This window comes from Mobula birostris, chromosome 2, assembly GCF_030028105.1.
Source record: "Mobula birostris isolate sMobBir1 chromosome 2, sMobBir1.hap1, whole genome shotgun sequence".
NCBI lineage: Eukaryota > Metazoa > Chordata > Chondrichthyes > Myliobatiformes > Myliobatidae > Mobula > Mobula birostris.
This window is the reverse complement of record NC_092371.1, coordinates 33,473,935-33,500,087: the sequence shown is the minus strand read 5'-3', so window position 1 is coordinate 33,500,087 and position 26,153 is coordinate 33,473,935. Positions and strand designations below refer to the sequence as shown.

Here is a 26,153-nt window from a genome sequence, read left to right as displayed (position 1 = left end):
TGTTGTGTTTCTATAAGATCTCCTCTCATTCTTCTGAATTCCAGTGAGTACAGTCCCAGGCGACTCAATCTCTCCTCATAGTCTAACCCCCTCATCTCTGGAATCAACCTGGTGAACCTCCTCTGCACTGCCTCTAATGCCAGTATATCCTTCCTCAGGTAAGGAGACCAGAACTGCACACAGTACTCCAGGTGTGGCCTCACCAGTAGCCTGTATAGTTGCAGCATAACCTCCCTGCTCTTAAATGCTATCACTCTAGCAATGAAGGCCAACATCCCATTTGCCTTCTTGACCTTTTGTGATTCATGCACAAGCAGTTCCAAGTCCTTCTGCACAGCAGCACGCTGCAATTTTTTTACCATTTAAATAATAATCTGCTCTTCCATATTTCCTTCCAAAGTGGATGACATTGCTTTTACCAGCATTGTATTCCAAATACCAGACCCTTGCCCATTCACTTAACCTATCTATATCTCTGCAGACTCTCTGTATCTTCTGCATAATTTGCTTTTCCACTCAATTTAGTGTCATCAGCAAACTTAGATGCACTACACTCGATACCCTCTTCTAGACAGTTAATATATATGGTGAACAGTTGCGGGCCCAGCTCTGACCCCTGCAGCACACCGCTCACTACTGATTGCCAACCAGAGTAACAACTTGTATCCCAACTCTCTGCTTTCTATTAGTTAACCAATCCTCTATCGATGCTAATACAACACCCCCAACTCTATACAGCCTTATCTTATGGATAAGTCTTTTATGCGGCACGTTGTTGAATGCCTTCAGGAAATCCAAATGAATAACATCCATCTGTTCCCCTCTATCCACTGAGCTGGTTATATCATCGTAGAGCTCCAGTAAGTTTGTCAAACAGGACCTGCCTTTGCTGAATCCATGCTGCGTCTGCCTGATGGATCCATTTCCTTCCAGATGCCTCGCTAATTCTTCTTTAATGATAGCTTCAAGCATTTTCCCAACTACAGTTACCTCCTTTTGCCTACATCCTTTTTTTGAACAGTGGCGTGACATTTGCCATCTTTCAGTCTGCTGGGATCTGCCCGGAATCCGGGAAATTTTGGTAAATTATCACCAAAACCTCCACTATAACCTCTGCCATTTTCTTTTCAGTACCCTGGGATGCAGTCCATCAGGACCAAGACAGTTATCTATCTTCAGGCCCACAAGTTCATTCAGCACTACCTCTTTAGTGATAGCTATTGTATTGAGCTCCTCACCTCTCATTGCATCCATAACATCTCTCTGTGGCATGTTAGACGTGTCATCCACTGTGAAGACCGACACAAAATAGTCATGCAAAGCCTTGGCCATTTCCTCATTACCCAATTCAATTCCCCCTTCTCATCCTCCAAGGAACCTACACTCACTTTAGCCATTATTTTCTGCTTAATTATAAAAACTTTTACTATCTGTTTTTATATTTTGTGCTAATTTATTTTCATAATCTATCTTCCCTTTCTTGATTGCTAGCCTAGTGGTTCTTTGTTACTTTTTAAAGTTTTTCCAATCTTCCATTTTCCCACTATTCTTGGTGACTTAGTATGCACAAACTTTTAGTTTGATGCCTTCTTTTAGTTCCTTAGTAATCCAAGGCTGGCTCTCCCCACTCTTACTGTCCTTGCTTTTAACTGGAATATACTTCTGTTGAGCACTGTGAAAAATCTCTTTGAAAGTCTTCCATTGTTCCTCAACGGTCCCACCAGATAGCCTGTGTTTCCAGTCTACACTAGACAAATCCTTCCTCATCCCATTGTAGTCTCTATTGTTTAGGTATAATAAACTGGTTTTCAATCAAACTACTGCACCCTCTATTTGTATGAGAAACTTGATCATATTGTGATCACTCTTTCCAATAGTATCCCTAACTGCAAGATCACTAATTTTACCTGTCTCATTGCACAGGACCAGATCTAACACAGCACGTTCCCATGTGGGTTCAATAGCTGCTGTTCAAGACAGCTATCATGGATGCATCCCACAGGATAATCACTAGTGGAGTAAAAACAGAAAATGCTGGAAACCCTCTGCAGGTCGTGCAGTATTTTTGGAAGGAGAAATGATTAACATTTCAAATTTTTACTGTTTTTAAGCTTTTCAAGATCCGCAGATTTTGGTTCTTAATTTTCATTTACTCTCCAGTAAAAATGCTAATTGAAAGGAAACTCAAGATATGTTTTAATCTTGTTTTACCCTGTCTGGAAGCAAAAGTGAAAAAAAAACAAAAGAGAATGTGCCACAAAAGCAAAGGATGAAAGTTTAATACGTTTCTATTACATAATTCATGTATTATGATTCCCAATGGGTTGGACATTGAGGAAATAGAAGAAGTCAATGGCTTCAGTCACAACCTTCTAAAAATTGCAGAGAAATTCAAAAAGTATATTTAGGCCTCTTGTTTCTAGAGTATAATATCTGGGACAATAGCAAAGAAGTTAAATCAAGTTTATTGTCACGTGCATAAGTAGAGTAAGGTACAAGTACGATGAAAAATTTGCTTACAGCAGCGTCTCAGGCACATGGATTCAGATAACGTATCAACTATAAATTATATCACAGCTAAAATATGCAAAAGCAAGAGAGCACAAAACAAAAAGACACAATCGAAGTCAAGACCATACTAGTGCAAGAGGTTGTCTGTAGCGTCCCACGGCTGAGGTAGGGTTAGGGTTTAACCCAACTGGTGTTTGCACCTGAACTTGGTGGTGTGGTACTTCAGTTTGCTGTACCTCTTGCAGGGAGAAGATGGCATGACTGTGAGAAGACCATCAGTTTGAATGTTTCTGGAATGAATCTGACAACTGCTTAGGCTGGACTAACATATAAGGCTTCTGACAAGAGACAAATAGGATAACATCACCCAGTCCTGATGCTTCCTTTCTATCATCAGCAAAGTGATGGAAAGTGTCATTGACAATACTGTAAAACAACATTTATGGGCCATGAACCTACTCACAATGCTGGGGCTGAATTGCACCAGATCACTTAGATCTCATCAAGGATCAGAGCTGAATTTCAGGAATGAGACAAAAGTAACCACCCTTGATGTCAAGGCAGCATTTGAACCAGTGTGGGAAATTGAAGTTAATAGGCACCAAAATGAAAACAGTTACACAGAAGAAAGCAGTTGTTATTGTCACAGGTAGAGAACATTCAAGTACAGCAGACCATGTTGGAAGAGAGAGGTGATGGGCAGGTAAGGAGATAAGGAGATGTAGTCCTGACGAAGGGTCTCGGCCTGAAACGTCGACTGTACCTCTTCCTAGAGATGCTGCCTGGCCTGCTGCATTCACCAGCAACTTTGATATGTGTCGCTTGAATTTCCAGCATCTGCAGAATTCCAGTTGTTTAGGAGATAAGGTTGCTCCGCCTTCATTATTCCGTTTCCCTTGTTACTCCGCCCCATTCGTAGCCCCGCCCATCGCCGCCTCACCGTCATTGGCCCTTCCGTAACCCCGCCTCCTCAGGAAACAGTGCTCAGCGGCCGTTTGTAAATTGGAGATGGAGGAAGGAATAGAGCCCGAGGCCGAGGCCTTGCGGTGTGGTGGTGATCTGCGGCTGCCGCTGCGGAATCTGGTGCAGGGCCTGCGGGAAGTAGTGTCGCAGCTTCGAGGTTAGTGTGGGCATTTACTGCTGGGCGAGTCGGGTGGCAGCTCTCGGTCATCAGTCAGCTAGTCGGCCAGCAGCCCGGAGCCGCTGCTTGGACTCTTGCTGGGCTCGGTTGGTTGAGGGTTGGTAGGGGGCATTTGTTTGCATTGTGTCTGATGCCAGGCATCGTGTGAGGGTGAAGGACTCAGTGGGTACCGATAGTGCTGGGTGAAGGCACGTTACTTCCCTTGTTGGTCCATTGTCTCCCGGAGCCTGAATGAATTAAAGCACAATAGCCGGGATTATCCCCGTGATGGGTTTCTAGATTGAGATGTGAAGGCTGTCAGTTGATTGTGTAAAACACCTCACTTCATTTGTTGCAGCCAGTCTATGTAATACCTAAGATTTTCTGGATAGCCTGACACCTTTCATCCCAACATCACATGGTACAGACCCTTCAGCCTGTAATGGTGTGCTGAATTAACCAATGGCTCAGCTAAACTAATACCCTCTGTATACAATATTTCCACTTCCTGTACATTCATGTGCCTATTTAAGAACTACTTAAACACATTTATCATCTTTGCCTTTACCACCTGGCAATATTTTCCAGGCACCTATCACTGTTTTAAAAAAAAGCTTGGTCCACGTGCCTCCTTTGAACTTGCTTCCTCTCACCTTAAATACATGTCCTCTTATATTAGATATTTCAGTCCTGGGCAAGTGATACTGGTTTATGTCTCTCATAAACCTCAATCGGATCTCCTCTCCTCAGCCTCAACACTCTGGAGAAAACAACCTAAGTTTGTCCACCCACTTATAGCACACGTCCTCTAATTCAAGGACCGTCCTGGTAAACCACTAGAAATGGCCCAAGTGCAACATAACGGGGAGTCTTGAACTCCATTCTTTGACTAATATAGGCAAGCATGCCAGATTAAACTCCCATCTGCCATTTCCTCATACACACCTGCAACAGATCTACATTCTGCTGTATCTTATGCCAGTCTTCTATGCTGCCCACACCACTACTAATCTTTGTATCATAAGAACATGAGCAGAATTATGTAATTTGATACTCTTAATCCCATTCCCCTGCCTTCTCCTCATAAACTTTGACACCCTTACTAATCGAGAACCTATCAACCTCTGGTTTAAATGTACCTAATAACTCAGCCACCACAGCTGTCTGTAGCATTGAATTCCACCGATTCACCACTCTGTGGATAAAGAAATTCATCCTGGTCTTTGTTGTAAAGGAACTTACTTGTATTCTGAGGCTGTGCCTTCTGTATTCTGAAACTGGGTCCTAGACACTCCTGCTATTGGAAACAATGATTTCTCCAAGATCATTCTATCTAGGCCTTTCAATATTCAATAGGTTTCAGTGAGACCACCCCCTCCCCCCTTCTAAGCTCCAACTAATATAGGCCCGGAGCCATCAAATGCTCCTCACACATTTACCCTTTAATTCTTGGGATCATTCTCATGAAACTCCTTCAGACATTTGCCAATGCCACCTCGTCCTTAGATAATGGGCCAAAAATGGCTTGCAATACTCCCAAGTGCAGTCTGAGCGATACCTTATAAAAGCCTCAGCATCACATCCTTATATATTGTAGTCCTCTCGATATGAATGCCAACATTGCATTTATCTTCCTCAGCACAGATTCCACCTGCAAGTTAACCTTTAGGGAATCCCACACGAGGACTCCCAAATCCCTTTGCACCTCTGAGTTTTGAATATTCTCCACATTTAGAAAATAGTCCACACCTTTATTCCTTCTACCAAAGTGAAAGATCATATACTTCCCTACACTGTGTTCCATCTGCCACTTCTTTGTCCATTCTCCTAAGCTGTTTAGATCATTTTGAATGGCAAGTCAGCCATGAAGGTTGGGTGCCAACACTTTATGTTAATTTGTGATCTGTAGTACCTTACCAGTAATTATCAATGGGAGAAGATCTTGTCGTTCAGTTTTCTATATTTCAAATAATTTCCTATTCAGGTTGATGTACTTACTGCTGCTTTTTAACGAAGCACTCAAAATGATGGAGGAACTCAGCAGGTCCAGCAGCATCTATAGAAATGAATGAACAGTCGAAATGTTGGGCTGAGACCCTTCTTCAGGACTAAGAAGGAAGGGGGAAGATGCCAGAATAAAACAGTTGGGGGAGGGGAAAGAGGCTAGTTGGAAGGTGATAGGTGAAGCTGGGTGGGTGGAAAGGTCAAGGGTTGGAGAACAAAGAATCTGATAGAAGAGCGTGGACCATAGAAGAAAGAGAAGGAGGAGGGGACCCAGGAGGAAATAGAAACATAGAAACATAGAAAATAGGTGCAGGAGTAGGCCATTCAGCCCTTCGAGCCTGCACCGCCATTTATTATGATCATGGCTGATCATCCAACTCAGAACCCCGCCCCAGCCTTCCCTCCATACCCCCTGACCCCCGTAACCACAAGGGCCATATCTAACTCCCTCTTAAATATAGCCAATGAACTGGCCTCAACTGCTTCCTGTGGCAGAGAATTCCACAGATTCACCACTCTCTGTGTGAAGAAGTTTTTCCTAATCTCGGTCCTAAAAGGCTTCCCCTCTATCCTCAAACTGTGGCCCCTCATTCTGGACTTCCCCCAAAATTGAGAACAATCTTCCTGCATCTAGCCTGTCCAATCCCTTTAGGATCTTATACGTTTCAATCAGATCCCCCCTCAATCTTCTAAATTCCAACGAGTACAAGCCCAGTTCATCCAGTCTTTCTTCATATGAAAGTCCTGCCATCCCAGGAATCAATCTGGTGAACCTTCTTTGTACTCCCTCTATGGCAAGGATGTCTTTCCTCAGATTAGGGGACCAAAACTGCACACAATACTCCAGGTGTGGTCTCACCAAGGCCTTGTACAACTGCAGTAGTACCTCCCTGCTCCTGTACTCAAATCCTCTCGCCATAAATGCCAGCATACCATTCGCCTTTTTCACCACCTGCTGTACCTGCATGCCCACTTTCAATGACTGGTGTATAATGACACCCAGGTCTCGTTGCACCTCCCCTTTTCCTAATCGGCCACCATTCAGATAATCTGTTTTCCTATTTTTGCCACCAAAGTGGATAACTTCACATTTATCCACATTAAATTGCATCTGCCATGAATTTGCCCACTCACCCAACCTATCCAAGTCACCCTGCATCCTCTTAGCATCCTCCTCACAGCTAACACTGCCCCCCAGCTTCGTGTCATCTGCAAACTTGGAGATGCTGCATTTAATTCCCTCATCCAAGTCATTAATATATATTGTAAACAACTGGGGTCCCAGCACTGAGCCTTGCGGTACCCCACTAGTCACCGCCTGCCACTCTGAAAAGGTCCCGTTTATTCCCACTCTTTGCTTCCTGTCTGCTAACCAACTCTCCACCCACACCAATACCTTACCCCCAATACCATGTGCTTTAAGTTTGCACACTAATCTCCTGTGTGGGACCTTGTCAAAAGCCTTCTGAAAATCCAAATATACCACATCCACAGGTTCTCCCCTATCCACTCTACTAGTTACATACTCAAAAAATTCTATGAGATTCGTCAGACATGATTTTCCTTTCACAAATCCATGCTGCCTTTGTCCGATCATTTCACCGCTTTCCAAATGTGCTGTTATCACATCCTTGATAACTGACTCCAGCAGTTTCCCCACCACCGACGTTAGGCTAACCAGTCTATAATTCCCCGGTTTCTCTCTCCCTCCTTTTTTAAAAAGTGGAGTTACATTAGCCACCCTCCAATCCTCAGGAACTAGTCCAGAATCTAACGAGTTTTGAAAAATTATCACTAATGCATCCACTATTTCTTGGGCTACTTCCTTAAGCACCCTGGGATGCAGACCATCTGGCCCTGGGGATTTATCTGCCTTCAATCCCTTCAATTTACCTAACACCACTTCCCTACTAACATGTATTTCGCTCAGTTCCTCCATCTCACTGGACCCTCTGTCCCCTACTATTTCTGGAAGATTATTCATGTCCTCCTTAGTGAAGACAGAACCAAAGTAATTATTCAATTGGTCTGCCATGTCCTTGCTCCCCATAATCAATTCACCTGTTTCTGTCTGCAGGGGACCTACATTTGTCTTTACCAGTCTTTTCCTTTTTACATATCTATAAAAGCTTTTACAGTCCATTTTTATGTTCCCTGCCAGTTTTCTCTCATAATCTTTTTTCCCCTTCCTAATTAAGCCCTTTGTCCTCCTCTGCTGAACTCTGAATTTCTCCCAGTCCTCAGGTGATCCACTTTCTCTGGCTAATTTGTATGCTGCTTCTTTGGAATTGATACTATCCCTAATTTCTCTTGTCAGCCACGGGTGCACTACCTTCCTTGATTTATTCTTTTGCCAAACTGGGATGAACAATTGTTGTAGTTCATCCATGCAACCTTTAAATGCTTGCCATTGCATATCCACCGTCAATCCTTTAAGTGTCATTTGCCAGTCTATCTTAGCTAATTCACGTCTCATACCTTCAAAGTTACCCCTCTTTAAGTTCAGAACCTTTGTTTCTGAATTAACTCTGTCACTCTCCATCTTAATGAAGAATTCCACCATATTATGGTCACTCTTACCCAAGGGGCCTCTCACGACAAGATTGCTAATTAACCCTTCCTCATTGCTCAAAACCCAGTCCAGAATAGCCTGCTCTCTAGTTGGTTCCTCGACATGTTGGTTCAAAAAACCATCCCGCATACATTCCAAGAAATCCTCTTCCTCAGCACCTTTACCAATTTGGTTCACCCAATCTACATGTAGATTGAAGTCACCCATTATAACTGCTGTTCCTTTATTGCACACATTTCTAATTTCCTGTTTAATACCATCTCCGACCTCACTACTACTGTTAGGTGGCCTGTACACAACCTCCACCAGCTGATGGGTAGGTGAGAAGATCAGAGTGGTGAATAGAGGGGGGGAGGAGTGGAATTTATTTACTGGAAAGAGAAATCGATATTCTTGCCATCAGGTTGCAGGATACCCTGATGGAATATAAGGTGTTGCTCCTCCACCTGGAGGGTGGCCTCATCTCAGCACAAAAGGAGGCCATGGACCGACACATTGTAACAGGAATGGGAATCAGAATTAAAATGTTTGGCCACTGGGAAGTCCTGCTTGTGGTGGATGGTGTGGAGGTGCTCGACAAAGTGGCAGACCAATTTACGACAGGTCTCACCAGTGTAAAGGAGGCTGCATTGGGAATATCGGGCACAATAGACAACTCCAGCAGATTTACAGGTGAAATGTTGCCGTACCTGAAAGGACTGTTTGGGGTCCTGAACGGAGGTGAATTTGGCAGGTGTAGCACTTAGGCCATTTGTAGAGATAAGTGCTGGGGAGGGATGAATGGTCAAGGGAATCACTGAGGGAGTGATCGCTACGGAAAGTGGAGTGGGGGGGAGAGATAACGATATGTTTAGTAGTAGGATTCCTTTGGAGATAGTGGAAGATGTGGACGATAATGAGTTAAAGTGCAGCCTGATGGGGTCACGGGTAAGAACTAGAGGGACTGTATCACTATTAAGCTGGAAGGAAGATAGGGTGTGCGCAGATGTATGGGAAATGAAGGAGATGTGGATGTGGGCAACATCAATAGCAGAGTGAGGGAAACCCCATGCTTTAAAGGAGGAGGGCACTTCTGATATCCTGGAATGGAAGGCCATGTCCTGGGAACAGATGCTGCGGAGGTGGAGACACTGTTGAAAAAGGAATGGCATTTTTACAGGAGATAGAGTGGGTAGAGTTGAGATAACTCTGGGAATTAGTAGGTTTATGAAAGATGTCGGCTGATAGTTTGTCTTCAGAGGTGGAGACAGATCGAGAAAGGGAGGGAGGTGTCAGAGATTGACCAAGTGAATTTAAGGGCAGGGTGGAAGTTAGAGGTGAAATTGATGAGCTCAGCATGGGTGCATGAAGCAGCGCTAATGCAGTTGTCAATGTGGCCAAGGAAGAATTGAGTATGATCGGGAAAGGTTTCGAGCATAGACTATTCTACATTGCAAATGTTTTTAATGAGGCACTTTATCAAACTTACAATACTTAATCATAATTTATAGTTTCTATTATGTATTGCACTACTGCTGCCACAAAACAAAAATATTCATGCTGTATGCCGGTGATATTAAGCCTGATTCTGATTCATCCTAAATGTGTTTTAAGGATTTTGCTGACCACTAGTGTCGCATTAACAGATTTATAGTTCCTTGCTTTACTCATGATACTCCTGTTGACCATTCGTCAGTGGAGCTAGGTTAGGAAACTCACTATGCAACTCGTAATTAATCGAAGCTTGCACTTTCTTGTCTCTGCACAGACAATGTAACTATGTTGACCCTGGGCCAACAACTTAGAACATGAATTCTACTGTTCACTTTGTACTGATACTCACTCAAGATAATTTATAACACTGAAATAGGGGATATTTGTTTGCCAGACAATCAAGCTTTTCTTCTCTGGTGTGAGGATTTTTCCTCACGATGGTGATTCTCCAGAGTTATCACTGATAGCACAATCGAAGTGTCTACTTTTATATTCATCCCTTATTGCAAAGTTCCAATATCATTAGATACACATCACCTGGTTGATCCTTAACACTTTTTTATTGCCTCTGGTTCAGGGCTACAACCCACATTATTCTATGGTTTTGCCTCCCAACCTTGTGTATACAGTATGTTCCTTTAAACTCTGATCCTAACCAGTCAAACCAGGCACTGAGTCTAACGAGATTACAGATTGTTTCTTTGGTAGGTCTGACACTTTATGTAATAAATCGCTACTCGCCTGAGAGTGGTCTCAGGTTTAACAAGTCATTACCTGAAGCTCCTGTGTCCACGATCAACACACACAAAATGCTGGAGGAACTCTGCAGGCCAGGCAGCATCTATGGAAAGGAGTATAGTCGACGTTTCAGGCTGAGACCCTTCCTCAGGCTCTACATTCAGTTGCTCTTAGTAGAGTATCCCAGAACTACAATCAGCTCAGAGTTCACAAAATGGGGAGGGGGGGTGGGAGGAGAACAAGTTCAGCTGTTTTTTCCTAATTCTTCTGAAATTGATTCATCTGAATCCACTAATTCTGGCCAACACTCCTACTCACGTTTTTTTTAAATACTAGTATCACATTTGCTACATTCTGATCAGTTGGCGCTATCAGAGGGGAATTGGTGAATTTTGTTTCTTTGGGCTCGGTATTAGTTTTTGCCCAAAGTCACAGCTATAGAGTTAGGGATGTTGCGGTTAGAGGGTTGGGATATTTTATATATTCATAATAATGAATAAATGCAAATATCCAAATGTTGAAGTTCTACTTTGTATGAAAATGAATTAAAATTGTACATTTGATTTTGAATTTCTGGCTGAACTGGTTCCCATGAACTGGATTTGCCTCAGCGTCTTCTTTGGGAATGGCATGGAATCAAGCATAGAATATGTCAATCAGTTGCATCTAGTGAGATGAGGATTGGACTCGGTTTGTGTGCTAAAGTTAACCCTGTGATTAATATTTGTGGCAGAAGTTCTGGGTTGGACCCAGAAGATGGTCAGTGTAAGCCACATTAATGTAAAACATCAACTTCAGGCGAAAAAGATGGTGCTAAATTATTCACTTTGAACTCGTGTTTTTGCTTAGTTTATATATGTGTAAAAGAAGGGAATGGCATTCTGAGAATTAGCAAAGAGGGTAATTTATTCCTAGCCTTCTCAATCAGAATCGGGTTTAATATCAATGGTATATGTAGTGAAACTCATTGTTTCATGGCAGCAGTAGGTTGCAATATATAATAAAAACTGTAAGTTGCAATATGTATATATTAAAAAAATTAAATGAAAAAGATGGAAAATACTGAGATATTCATGGGTTCATCATCCATTAAGAAACTCGATGGTGGAGGGGAAGAAGCTGTTCCTGATGTGTTGAGTATGTGTCTTCTGGCTCCTGTACCACCTTGATGGTAGCAATAAAAAGAGGGCATGAACTGAGTGATGGGGATCCTTAATAATGGGTGCTGGTCTTCTGAGGCATCGCCTCTTGAAAACTCCTCGGTGATGCGGAGGCTAGTGCCCATGATGGAGGTGGCAGAATTTACAGATTTCTGCAGTTTTTTCTGCAGTGGCCCCTCCAGTCCAGATGGTGATGCAACCAGTTAGAATGTCCTCCACGGTACATCTGTAGAAATTTGCTAGTGTCTTTGGTCACATACCAATTTTCCTTAGACTAATAAAGTATAGCCTCTGTTGTGCTTTCTGTGTAATCAACTTAATATGTTGGGCCCAAGAAAGATCCTCAGAGTTGTTGACACCTAGGAACTTGAAACTCTTCAGCCTTTCCACTGCTGATCCCTCAGTGTGGACTGGTGTGTCTTCCTTCGTCTTCCCCTTCCTGAAGTCCACAATCAATTTCTTGGTCGAGTTAATTTTAAATATTTCGCACCTTTGCCCCAGAGGAACACTGTCTTGTTCAGCTATACCTGTGCATGGCTTGAATGATAATCAAACTTGATTTGATTTTGATTGATCTCACTGATGTTGAGTGCAAGATTGTTGTTGTGACACCACTCAACCCCAGCTGATCTATCTCACTTCTGCATGCCTCCTCATGACTCTCTGAAATTCTTCCAACAACAGTTGTGTCATCAGCAAATTTATAGATGGTGTTTGTGCTGTGCCTAGCCACACAGTCATGGGTGTAGAGAGAGTAAAGCAGTGGATTAAGCACCGATCCTTGAGGTGCCTCAGCATTGATTGTCAGTGAGGAGGAGATGTGTTTTCCTGACCTGCCCTGACTCTGGTCTCCTGATGAGGAAGTCAAGGATCCAGTTGCAGAGGAAGGTACAGAAGCCCAGGTTTTGGAGCTTGATGATTAGCACTGAGGGTATGATTCTGTTGAATGCTGAGCTGCGATTAATTAACAGCAGCCTGACATTGGTATTGCTATTTTCCAGGTGATTGGAGGGCCAGTGAGATTGCAGTGAGTCATGATGAATTGCTGTAAGCATTCTATCACTGTAGATGCGAGTGCAATTGGGCAATACTTGATGAGGTAGCAAACCCTGCTCTACTTGGGTATTAGCATCTTTTGAAAGAGGTGGTAACCCCCAAATACAGCAGTGAGGGATTGAAGATGTTCTTGAACACTCCCATCCATCAGTTGGTTGGCAAAAGGTATACCATCAGGCCTGATGCTTGGTGAGGGCTCATGCTCTTGAAAGATGTTCTGACTCTGGCCTCTGAGACAGAGATCACAGGATCACCAGATGCTGCAGGGATTCACACAAGTGTAGTTTTACTCTTCCTTTCACAGCATAAATAAAAGGTGTTGAACTCATCTGGGAGTGAAGCTTCATAGCCATTCATGATGTTTGGTTTTGTTTTGCAGGAAGTAATGGCCTCAAACCCTGCCAGAGTTGATGTGCATCCAATTCCATCTGTAGCCTCAATCGGAATTGTTTTGTTGCCCATACGTCATAACTGGAGTTCTTGCATGTTTCTGGATCACTGGTCTTGAATGCCACTGATCCTGCCGTCCTTGGACTATAAACCTCTTGGTTCATACACAGTTTTTGATTTGATCCTAGATCAGTTAGTGGCAATGTTCTGATAGTAGTATCCCAGAACTTTACTGTTGTCATCCTTCATACTACTCTGCTGTTTTCTAAGCATTAACCAGTTGAATCTAATAGTCAGTTCTTGCAACCAGCATTTTGCTGAACCTCAGTCAAACTTTTCATCAACTTCTCATCATTTTGTGCTCTAAATATGGAAACAGATTGTTCATGTATCACAAAATGCTAATGTGGAATATAAGAGTAAGATGAGGAAGAGTTCATGAAGCTCTTGTAAGATGATATAGATTCACATGTGTGCTGTTCTAGCAGGGGCTGGTAGAGAGAACTTCCTTGCAATGAATTTGTTAACCTTTTTTATAAATGGCTTTTAATGTGTTACGTTATTGTTTCTACTGTGTGAATCCAAAGTGGCATGTTAATATGAACTTTTCTCTTTACAGAAGGAGAATCGTGGAAATTGGAGAATTTTGACATGGAATTTTTCTGGAAAACTCTAGGTTTGGTATTTAATGTCAATGTTACAAAAGGAGATTGTGAATGATGTACAGAGTTATCCATTAGTATGACATCTTCAATATAGTGGAGAATAAGTGTTCAAGTTACCAATTACACCAAAAGGGAGTTTGAGTATCTCTGACTTTTACATATTTTATATACACACACACACACACACACACACACACACACACACACACACACACACACACACACACACACACACACACACTGCCAGTACAGTAACTTGTGTTATTTTCATAACTTTAGTTATTTGTCCCTAATATAAATGACTAGATTTTCAACATTTTAGATATACATGCTTCGGCTATCACTATTGTTATTTTATAATTTTGTTGCACTAGAATATTTAGATAGCTTTCTATTCTCAGCATTTGTGGTAAGGTCAATTGACTGTGATTAAATTGTGTAGTAAATCCATTGGTACACTTACCATACCTGTTTAGAACCTGAACATTTCATAACATTGTAATGGTGTTATGAGTTTAATTTTAACTTCAAGTGGTATAAATTTTGAGAAAAAATAATAGCTTTCAATGGATAGAAAGTGAATTGTTATTGAATTCGAGTGCTGATTCACAAAATCTTTTGGTGATGTTTTAGCATTGTCTCCCACTGTTTAACTTTACAACTTTGTTAACACTACTATAACTTAGGAGTGGAGATGTGTGGTTGTTGATGCTGGTGTGTACAAGGAGATACAGTGGGAATTAATCACAGTTCTACTTCATTAATATATCAAAGTGTAAATATTTGGACAATTACGTACCTTTTCATTAGCCTGTACTTGTACAACTATGTAATTTAATGGAAAATTGTATAACCCTTAGTTTTATTTTTCTTCTAGGTGAGTGTGTCAAAGCAGTATCTCAAGAAGCAACAAAACTCAGTCTGGCCTTTTCAAAGCCTCCTTTGCCATCTGAGCAAGTAAGTGTAAAGGTTGAACTTCAGATTATGAATTTTGCAATTGATGAGGTGTAATCAAATTCTACTGACTGATGTTTTCTGTATAGGACTGTCAGAAGCTCACTAGTGAAATTCAGAAGAGCATCCTTAATTTATCCAGTGTGTATTACTGGTTGCCAAAGAATCAAGGCAAGTGGTACTGAAAAGCTGACAAATTTATCCATTTGGACGTTTCCAGAACTGTAGTGAGTACATCCACGAGCAGAAGCGTGACTGTTTTTAATAGTTATAATTTTTATTTGGTGTGCAAAAAATAATTAAAGATTATGAAATGTGGCATGTGCATCAACTACCAACACAGTCCCAAGATGTGCTGGGGGCAGCCCGCAGGTACGCCAGCATAGCAGGCCTACAGCTTACTAATCAACCTGTACACCTTTCGAATGTGGAATAAAACTGGAACATTGAGGAAACCCCTAGTCGGGGAGAATGTTCAAACTCCTTACAGACAACGGCAGGAATTGAAACGCAACTTTCTGATCTCTGGTGCTCTGGTACTCTACTGTACTGTGTCTGTTCCTTGCTGAAGCTGTCAATGCTCAATTAAAATAGGGAGGTACTTTGATAAATGAAAAATGTATACAGGCTGTATAGTGTCCTTGAATATAGTATATCGATTAGGTGTTTCTCTACATCTGTCCTATACAAAACTACATTTTGCATTCTAATTTTGTTCCAAGTACAATTTCCTTTCAAGAATGAATGAATGTGACAAATTAGTGCTCTTTTGTCATTGTCTCTGAAATACACAATAAGTAATTTGCTTGGGTTTCGAAACCTCCATTTCAGATAACAAATGCTTCAGAAGTCCAGAGTTCCTGCTTGTTGGACGATAATGATAAGGATGGTTCAAGTGTTATCAAAGCACTGCAGTTATACATTCAATTGGATCCTCGCAGCTCACGAGTACTAAACAGCGTAAATTTGCTAAATAAGTTAGTTCAAATCTGCAATTGCCTATTCAGCTTCAGATCTTTACTGCTTGAATGCCTTAGTTAATGCTCGCCTCTTTATTACTCTCCGAATATCTTATCATGGTGTCCATTTGTTGGAACCTTGAGTATGTTGTTTCATTTGAGCACAGTTTAGTTCCGATATTTGTAGAAGCGAAATAAGATCAAGAAGTCTGGTGTAGTAGAGAGAAACTTTATTGCACTGTCTATTCCATATTTTCACACTTTTAGCCTTTGAAGAGCCACATGCAGGATCTGAGCAATTATGTGTTTAAATACGTAATAGAAGATTTGATTAATTAAAATGCATTAGTGTTTTCTAAATAAGCCCATGTCCTTTTAAAAGTTGCTTTGGATGAATTACCTTAAAAGTATTTGATCATCTAGTTGAAATCCTTAGTGTGACCTTTACTGTTTGGCTAAAAGTACAAAAATATGTAGAAAATAAGTGATCATGAGCAGGTGTGGCTGTTAGGTGTTTAATAAGAGGTTTCTTTTGCCTCAGGCTTGACTTTACGACGATTAGTTCGAGATGCCACAATGGACATAGTGGAGGGAGTTATTCAACTATTGAACGTGATACTGAACACACCACTTCAAAGGTGCCAATCTTTAAATTTATACAATTGTGTTGAAAATTTAAGGTGTGATTAACAAACTTTAATATTTAAAATTATAGAGGCATTTTTTTCTGAATCTCCACTGTTTTGTAGTGTAAACAGAAAATGTTGGAAACACTTCAGTCAGGAGCATTCATGTTTCTCTTTGAAGGCCCTTTGAATTGAGAATAAGAGTTTTAAATTGCAGCAAGAACGGGACAAAAGATAGATGGGCAAAAGTAATAACTGATGGTCAATACACTAATGGTGACAGTTATTCTCCACTAATGGTGGAGAATGATAACATGACAATGTTTTGTGAAATGCTGTGAAGTGCTGGGTTGTGGAAAATGTCGGTGAAAGGAAGCTGTGCTAATCAAGAGAGAAAAGCTTGAACTAGTATCAGACAAATGACTTGCTAAGGAAATGGTGAGATGTGACATACAGAAGGTGAGTTACTATAAATGATATAATTAAATGTTGAGTCCAGAAGACTGCATCATTCCTAAATAGATGATGGCATGCTGTTGCTCGAGTTTTCATTGGACCTCATAACTGTGCAAGCGACTAAATGTGAGAGTGGGATGGAGAAATAAAGTGAGAGACAACATGAAGCTCCGAATTTCCTTTCCAGCTTTTTAATTGTCTCCCATATCTTGTGCTCGCATGGTGTTACAGAGTATTCTGGAGTTATGTTAATATAGCAGATATTAATTCAAACAAGAACAAGTCTTCAGTTCTTAATGTAAGTTGTAATTTGCAAGCAGTAAACCAAAGTTAAAAGCACATCTTTGCAAATAATACTGACTGTGGAGCACAGGCTGGCTGCTCAAGAGATGCAATGTTAAGACCATAAAACATAGAAGCAGAGTTAGGCCATTTTACCCATTGAGTCTGCTCCACTGTTCAATCATGGCTGATCCCCTTTTTCTCCCCCCCTCCTCAGCCCCACTCCCTGGCCCTCTCCGTAATTTGATGCCATAGCCAAACAAGAACCTATCAATCTCCGCCTTAAATACATCCAACGACCTGACCTCCACAGCTGCCTGTGGTAACATTCCACAAATTCACCACCCTCCGGCTAAAGCAATTTCTCGGCATCTTTGTGTTTTAAATGGATGCCCCTCTACCCTGAGGCTATGCCCTCTTGTCCTAGACTCCTCCACCATGGGAAGCATCCTTCCCACATCTACCCTGTCCAAGCTTTTCAACATTCAAAAGGTTTCAATGAGATTCCACCACCGCCCCCCCATCCCATCCTAAATTCCAGTGAGTACAGACCCAGAGCCATCAAAAGTTCCTCGTATGATAACACTCATTTCCGGAATCATCCTTGTGAACCTCCTCTGAATCCTGTCCAATGCCAGCACATCTTTCCTTGGATAAGGAGCCCAAAACTGTTCACAGTACTCAAGGTGAGGTTTTATAAAACCTCAACAATACATCCCTGCTCTTATATTCTAGACCTCTTGAAATGAATGCTAACATTGCATTTGCTTTCCTCAATACTGACTCAACCAGCAAGTTAACCTTTAGGGTGTTCTGCACAAGGACCCCCACAGCCCTGAGCACCTAAGATTTTTGGATTTTCTTCCCATTTAGCAAATAGTCTGCACATTTAGTTCTTCTACCAAAGTGCATGCCCATGCATTTTCCAACATTATATTTCATTAACAAGAGAAAATCTGCAGATGCTGGAAATCCAAGCAACACACGCAAAATGTTGGAGGAACTCAGCAGGCTAGGCAGCATCTGTAGAAAATGTACAGTTGATTGACGTTTCAGCCTGAGAGCCTTCGGCAGGACTGGGGAAAAAAAGATACGGAGTAGATTTAAAAGGTGGGAGGGGGAGGGATGAAGTAAAGAGCTGGGAAGTTGATTGGTGAAAGTGATACAGGACTGGAGAAGGGGGAATCCGATAGGAGAGAACAGAAGGCCATGGAAGAAAGAAAAGAGGAAGGAGCACCAGAGGGAAGCGATGATCAGGCAAGGAGATAAGGTGAGAGAAATCAATGTTCATGCCATCAGGTTGGAGGCTACCCAGATGGAATATAACTTGTTGTTCCTCCAACCTGAGTGTGGTCTCATAGCGACAGTAGAAGAGGCCATGGATTGACATATCGGAATGCAAATGGAAAATGGAATGAAATTGTGCTTCTTCCAGCAGATGGAGAGTAGGTGCTTGGTGAAATAGTCTTCCAACCTATGCTGGGTCTCACTGGTATACAGGGGGCTGCTCCGGGCACAGTATGTGACCCCAACAGACTCACAGGTGAAGTGTCACCTCACCTGGAAGGACTGTTTGTGGCACTGAATGGTAGTGAGGGAGGAGATGCAGGGGCATGTGTAACACTTGTTCCGCTTCCAAGGGTAAGTGCCAGGAAGGAGATCAGTGAGGAGGGACGAATGGACCAGGGGGTTGCATAAGGAGCGACCCTCCAGAAAGCAGAAAGTGGGGGGGCCGGGCAAAAATGGTGGTAGGATCCCGTTGAAGATGGCGGAAGTTCCAGGGGATTACGTGCTGGACATGGAGACTGATGGGGTGGTAGGTGAGGACAAGAAGAACCCTATCCCTGGCAGGGTGGCGTGAGGATGGGTAAGAGCAGATGTGTGTGAAATGGAAGAGGTGCAGCGTTGATAGTGAAGGAAGGAAAACCCCTTCCTTTGAAGAAGGTGGACATCTCTGTTCTAAACTGAAAAGCCTCATCCTGACAGCAGATGCAGCAGAGATGGTGGAATTGAGAGAAGGGGATGTTGTTTTATTTCATTTCATTTGCCACTTTTTTGCCCATTCTGCTCATCTATCTCAATCCTTCTGCAGCCTTCCTGTTTCCTCAACACTACCTGCTCCTCCACCAGTCTTCGTATCATCTGCAAACTTGGCAACAAAGCCATCTATGCCATCATCTAAATCATTGATATACAGTATAAAAAGGATTGGTCCCAACACCAACCCCAACCCCTGCGGAACACCAGTAGTCACTGGCAGCCAACCAGAAAAGGATCCTTTTATTCCCACACACAGCCTCCTACCAATCAGCCAATGCTCTAAGCATGCCAGTAAGTTTCCTGTAATACCTTGGGCTCTTAACTTGGTTAGCAGCCTCCTGTGTGGCACCATGTCAAAGTCCTTATGAAAATCAAAATAGGCAACATCCACTTCATCGCCTTTATCTATCCTACTTGTAATATCCTCAAAGAATTCCAACAGGTACATCAGGCAAGATTTTCCCTTACGGAAACCATGCTGACTATGTCCAGTTTTGTCCTGTGTCACCAAATACTCCATAACCTCATCCTTAACAATTGAATCCAACATCTTCCCAACCACCAAGGCCAGGCTAACTGGTCTCTAATTTCCTTTCTGCTGCCTCCCTCCTTTCTGAAAGGGTGGAGTGACATTTGCAATTTTCCAGTCCTCCAGAACCATCACAGAATCCAATGATTCTTTAAGGATCATTACTAATGCCTCTACAGTCTCTACTGCTACCTCTTGCAGAACTCTTGGGTGCAATTCATCTGATCTGGGTGACTTATGTACCTTTGGGTCTTTCAGCTTTTTGAGCACCTTCTCCCTTGTAATAATAACTGTGCTCACTTATTTTCCCTCACGTCCTTCAACACCTGGCACACTGTTAGTGTCTTACACAGTGAAAACTGATGCAAAATACTCATTTAATTCATCTGCCATCTCCTTGTCTGCCATTACTATTTCTCTGGCTGCCTTTTCTCAGGGTCCTATATCCACTCTCATCGTTCTTTTGTTTTTTTATATACATGTAAAAACTTTTTCTATCCACCTTGATGTTGTTTGCTAGCTTGTGTTTATATTTCATCTTTTCCCTCCTAATGATTCTTTTAGTTGCTTTTTGTAGATTCTTAAAAGCATTCCAATACTCTATCGGCCTGTTAACTTTTGCTTTGTTGTATACCCTCTCTTTTGCTTTTACATTAACTTTGACTTCCCTTGTCAGCCATGGTTGTACTATTTTGCCATTTGAGTATTTCTTTGTTTTTGGAATACATCTATCCTGCATCTTCTTCTTTTTTTCCCAGAAGCTCAAGCCACTGCTGCCCTGCTGGTACCTCTGCCAGTATCTCCTTCCAATTTACTTTGGCCAACTTCTCTCTCATGCAACTAAGTTTGTGTACTCCACTGAAATACTGCTGTATCAGACTTTACTTTCCCCCTCTCAAAATTCAAGTTGAACTCAGTCATATTGTGATCACTGGCTTCTAAGGGTTCCTTTACCTTAAGATCCCCAATCACCTCCAGTTCATTACAGTAAGACCCAATTCAGTATAGCTGATCCCATAGTAGGCTCAATGACAAACTGCTTGTTTATGTTAAAATTGGATTATGTTAATGGTAACTGCATGAAACTAGGCAACATGACTAAGTTATTTGCACCATTGTAAGCAAGTTCAAGCTGGCAGACCAGGCTGATGTTGTCACCTAGCATATCAAACATGGTCAGAAGTATAGTTACAATCAATATTCAGCATACTTGTGTATTCAGAGTCAGCCCTGACAGCATTAATTGTGGGTGCCTGGAATCTCTGTTCTCACAAGCTGCTAGACCAGCAAAAGTGATTGAGCATTCAGAGGTGTTCCCCAGAATATTGTCAATGCAAAATATTGAAGGCAGTGATGATGTTGTAACTATGGAAATTGTACGAATCACCTACTGTTACCTGTGATTTTAAGGGTGTAAAAATATGAAGTACTTTTAATTTTGCAGTAGTCTACTGTGAGGGTCTCCAGAAGAATACTTGCTTGTCGTGATGAAAAAGACTTTTATCACCAGCTTCGGTTTCTCTCTGGTGACTGATCGTAATCATAGTACATAGTATCAACATTCCTTGTTGGAGACTGGTCTACTGTAAAGTCTAATTGCATTGTTACTTTGCTGTGTAATACGAATTGTGTATTTAAATCCTTAGTTCTTAGCAGGCTGTAGATGTGAAAAAAGTTTCAAGTAATCAGGATGAAATTCTTTTCTTTCTTTTTTAAATCTTTTTATTGAATAAGTATACAAAGGGTAAACCATAAAGGCACTAATACACTGTTAGAAATTACAGGAGATATTAATACAGAAGAAAAAATTGATACAAACAGTGCAATTTAAACATAAAATAATATGGTAAAATAATAGTATACTAATTTTTATATATATATATTTTTTATTTATATATATCAATAAAGAAAAGGAAAAAAAAACCCAAAAAAAGAACCCACCGTGCAACTAAACTAAAAGCAAAGCAAAGCAATGGGCTAACTTGGAAACAGGTAGAGTTAAAGAACTTAAAATCACGTCCTCAAACCCGACCTCCATTAAAAACAGTTTTTAAAAAAAGGCAAGAAGGGAATATAAATATGGAACAAAAGAGAAAAAAAATTACATTAAATGAAAATATTGAATAAAAGATCTCCAGGTCTGTTCAAATTTAAGTGAGGAATCATAAAGATTACTTCTAATTTTCTCCAAATTTAAGCATAATATCGTCTGGGAAACCTAAAAAAAGGTAGTTGGAGCATTAGGCTCTTTCCAATGTTGTAAGATACATCTTTTCGCCATTAAAGTAAGAAATGCAATCATTCTACGGGCTGAAGGAGAAAGATTACTGGAAATTTTAGGTAATCCAAAGATAGCAGTAATAGGATGAGGAGAGATATCTATATTCAATACCTTTGAGATAATATTAAAAATGTCTCTCCAAAAAGTTTCCAGAGTAGGACAAGACCAAAACATATGAGTTAAAGAGGCTATCTGCCCCGGACATCTATCACAAAAAGGATTAATATGAGAATAGAAACGAGCTAATTTATCTTTGGACATATGTGCTCTATGAACAACTTTAAATTGAGTTAGGGAATGTTTTGCACAGATAGAGGAAGTATTGACTAATTGTAAAATCTGCCCCCAGTCATCCACGGAAATAATAGAACCCAATTCTTGTTCCCAATCTGACCTAATCTTATCAAATGGAGCTTTCCTAAGTTTCATAATAATATTATAAATAATAGCCATTACACCTTTTTGACATGGATTAAGGTTAATTATAGTATCTAAAATATATGCAGGAGGTAGCGTCGGAAAGGAAGAGAGTATAGTACTTAGGAAATTTCTAACTTGGAGATATCTAAAAAAATGTATTCTTGGTAAATTATATTTATTAGATAATTGTTCAAAAGACATAAGGGAACCATCTAAAAATAAATCCAAAAACCGCGAAATACCCTTAGTCTTCCAAATTTGAAACGCACGATCCGTGAAAGAGGGAGGAAAAAATACGTTACCTAAAATAGGGATCGCTAGCCCAAATTGGTTGAGATCAAAAAATTTTCTGAATTGAAACCAAATACGCAAGGTATATTTAACTATCGGGTTAGAGACCAGTTTGAGGCGTTTCAAATCAAAAGGAAGAGAGGAACCAAAAATAGAGCCAAGTGCATAGCCCTGAGCAGATTGTAATTCCAATACTACCCATTTAGGAATGGATAGTGTATCTTGGTCAAGTAACCAAAATTTCATATGTCGAATGTTAATTGCCCAATAATAGAATCTAAAGTTAGGTAATGCTAGACCTCCATCTCTCTTGGCTTTCTGTAAGTGTATTTTACCCAATCTCGGGTTTTTATTTTGCCAAATAAATGAAGAAATTTTAGAGTCAACTTTATCAAAAAAAGATTTTGGAACAAAAATCGGTAATGCCTGAAATATATATAAAAATTTTGGCAGAATAAACATCTTAACTGCATTAATACGACCAATCAAAGTTAAATATAATGGAAGCCATTTAGATGAAAGTTGAGTAATATGATCAATTAAGGGTAAAAAAAAATTAGTCTTAAATAAATCTTTGTATTTACAAGTAATTTTAATCCCAAGATATGAGAAATAATTATTAATCAATTTAAACTGAAAGTTATGATACAAGGGAAGTTGTTTCTTAATCGGAAAAAGTTCACTCTTACTAAGGTTTAATTTATAACCTGAAAAAAGACTAAATTGTGCTAATAAATCTAAAGCAGCAGGGATAGATTTTTGAGGATTAGAAATATATAAAAGTAAGTCATCAGCATAGAGTCATATTTTATGGGACTTTAAGCCCCGAGTTATCCCAGTAATATTTGGAGATTCTGGAATGGCAATTGCAAGAGGTTCTAATGCAATATCAAATAATAAAGGACTAAGAGGACAACCTTGTCGAGTACCTCGAAAAAGAGGGAAAAAAGGTGAGCTTAAAGAGTTAGTATGGACTGAGGCCATAGGAGAATGATATAACAGTTTAATCCAGGATATAAATTTCGAGCTAAAATTAAACATTTCAAGCACCTTAAATAAGTAAGGCTATTCTACTCTATCAAAAGCTTTTTCAGCATCTAAAGAGATGACACACTCAGGAACATTTTGTGAGGGGGTATAAACAATATTTAACAGTGTGCGAATGTTATAGAAAGAGTAATGACCTTTAATAAAACCCGTTTGGTCTTCCGAAATAATAAAAGGGAGTACTTTTTCTAATCTGTTTGCTAATAATTTAGAAAAAATTTTAGAATCAACATTTAATAAAGATATTGGTCTATAAGATGCACATTGAGCTGGATCTTTATCCTTCTTTAATATTAGAGAGATTGACACTCTATAAAAGGGTTCGGGAAGTTTACCAAGTTTTAATGAAGCCTCCAAAACCCTACAGAACCAAGGGATTAATGAAGGTGCAAAAAACTTATAAAATTCCACGGTAAACCCATCAGGGCCAGGAGCTTTCCCCAGGTTCATAGAGGAAATAACATTCTTAATCTCATCAGTAGTAATGGGAGTATCAAGCATAGAAGACATATCCTGTGAAATCTCATGGAAATCTAGGTTATCTAAAAAGTCATTCATATATTTAGAGTCTCGTAAAGACTCAGATTGATATAAGGAAGAATAAAAATCAAAGAAGGTTTGATTGATCTCCGCATGATCAAATATCAGTCGATCATTTTGATTATAAATCTGATTAATTTGAGATTTAGTATAATTAGACTTCAGTTGGTTAGCCAACAGTTTACCAACTTTTTCACTGTGTACATAAAATTCACTTCTTGTTTTCTTTGGTTTACAATCGAGGACGAAAGTAATAAGCTGTGCTCCATTTGAAGTTCAGTTCTTTGTTTATACAGCTCCTCAGAGGGAGCTGTAATATATCTCTTATCAATTTCCTTAATCTTGTCCACAATTACCAACTCCTCCTGCTTCAACTTCTGCCTCAAAGCAGCAGAATACGAGATAATCTGACCACGAATATAAGCTTTAAAAGTATCCCAAAGAATGTTCACAGAAATATCCTCTGTGTAGTTGATTGTAAAAAAGAAATCAATCTGTTCATTCATAAAGTTAACAAAATCCGAGTCCTGAAGCAGCAACGAATTAAAACGCCATTGTCTATTATTTTGTGTATTGACCTGAATTTTAATAGAAAGCTTCAGTGGAGCATGATCCGAAATGGTTATAGAGTCATAATCACATTTAATCACTGAAGAGATAAGCCGAGAGTCAATAAAAAAATAATCAATTCTTGAATAGGAATGGTGAACATGTGGAAAAAAAAGAAAAATCTTTTTCCTGAGGATGCAAAAAACGCCAAATGTCCGTCGACCCAGAATCAGAGAGGAATGAGTTAATCAAAGTTGCAGATTTATTGGGTAAAGTCCGTAGAGGAGCCGAATGGTCCAAAACTGGAGATAAGCAAGTATTAAGATCTCCGCCCCAGATCAATGAAAACTCATTCAAATTCGGGAACCGATTAAATAATGATTTATAAAATTCCAGACAGTCCATACTGGGAGCATAAACGTTAACCAAAACTACCTTTTTATTGAATAGTAGACCACTAACCAGTAGAAATCTACCATTCGGATCAGAGATAATATCATGTTGTACAAGAGTAACTGAGGAGTCTATAAAAATAGAGACGCCTCGAATCTTAGCTTTAGAATTCGAATGAAACTGTTGTTCCTTCCAGAATTTAAAAAAACATTGTCTGTCCCCCCTCCGCACATGGGCCTCTTGTAAAAATAGAACATGTGCTTTAAGTCTCCGGAATACTTTAAAAACTTTTTTCCTTTTAATAGGATGATTAAGACCATTAGTATTCCAGGAGACAAAAATTAATAATAGACTCCATAAACCCTAAAGTCAACCCACAAAAAAGAGGATTGATGATAGGTTCGACCCACGAACCGGGAAAGGGAACAGAACAAACCAGAGATAACGGGTAGGAGAACGCAACCAATGCTTCAGTAATGTAAATAGCCCAAGAAGAAAAAAACTAAAACGAGAAGCCCCTCCCACCACCCCCACCCCATGACCCCAAGGCTAAATCTAAAGCAGACCCGCCAGAAAGAAGCAAGCACTAGAACTACCCCCATGACTTCCGATAGATGCTCACTAAAAAAAGTGTAAATATAAAAAAGATCAGCTAGTTATAAAACAGTAAAAGAATAAAAAAAGTAGAACAGTTAAGACAAACACGATATAAAACAGAGAAAAAGCCAGAAAATATAAAGAAAACCGTAACAGACCACAGACCCTATGATAACCAAAAAAAAAAGAAACAAAATTATTAATATAAACTAGTTAGGGAAACCTACAGAAAAAAGTACATTTAAAGACTACAAAATTAAAGGCCTCAAAGGAAATACACAAAATGATGCTGAGGGAATAACCACCCAGAATCCCCAAGGAAAAAGAAAGGAATGACGCAGTTAGAAAGAAAGTTTGGCAACCATATTAATTAATCAAAAATAAAGTTTACTGCCCATATAAAGCAACCAAAAATTAAACCCGACAGATTCACAATCTCCGATCAAACGGAGATAATTAAAAATTACGATTAAGATGTTGAAGGTGAAAATTGATCCAGA

The 26,153-nt window shown here is 40.2% G+C and overlaps 1 protein-coding gene across 1 annotated transcript in view; it reads left to right on the top strand.

The window, feature by feature from the left end:
* The first annotated feature begins 3,476 nt into the window (after positions 1-3,476).
* Positions 3,477-26,153, top strand: part of ccndbp1 (cyclin D-type binding-protein 1) — a 49,433-nt gene continuing 26,756 nt past the window's right edge. Inside the window, exons 1-5 of the mRNA XM_072239732.1 lie at positions 3,477-3,631; positions 13,644-13,700; positions 14,567-14,646; positions 14,733-14,814; positions 16,144-16,240. Coding sequence (XP_072095833.1) covers positions 3,520-3,631; positions 13,644-13,700; positions 14,567-14,646; positions 14,733-14,814; positions 16,144-16,240 — 428 coding nt within the window. The 5' untranslated portion in view covers positions 3,477-3,519. The remainder of the gene's footprint in view (positions 3,632-13,643; positions 13,701-14,566; positions 14,647-14,732; positions 14,815-16,143; positions 16,241-26,153) is intronic.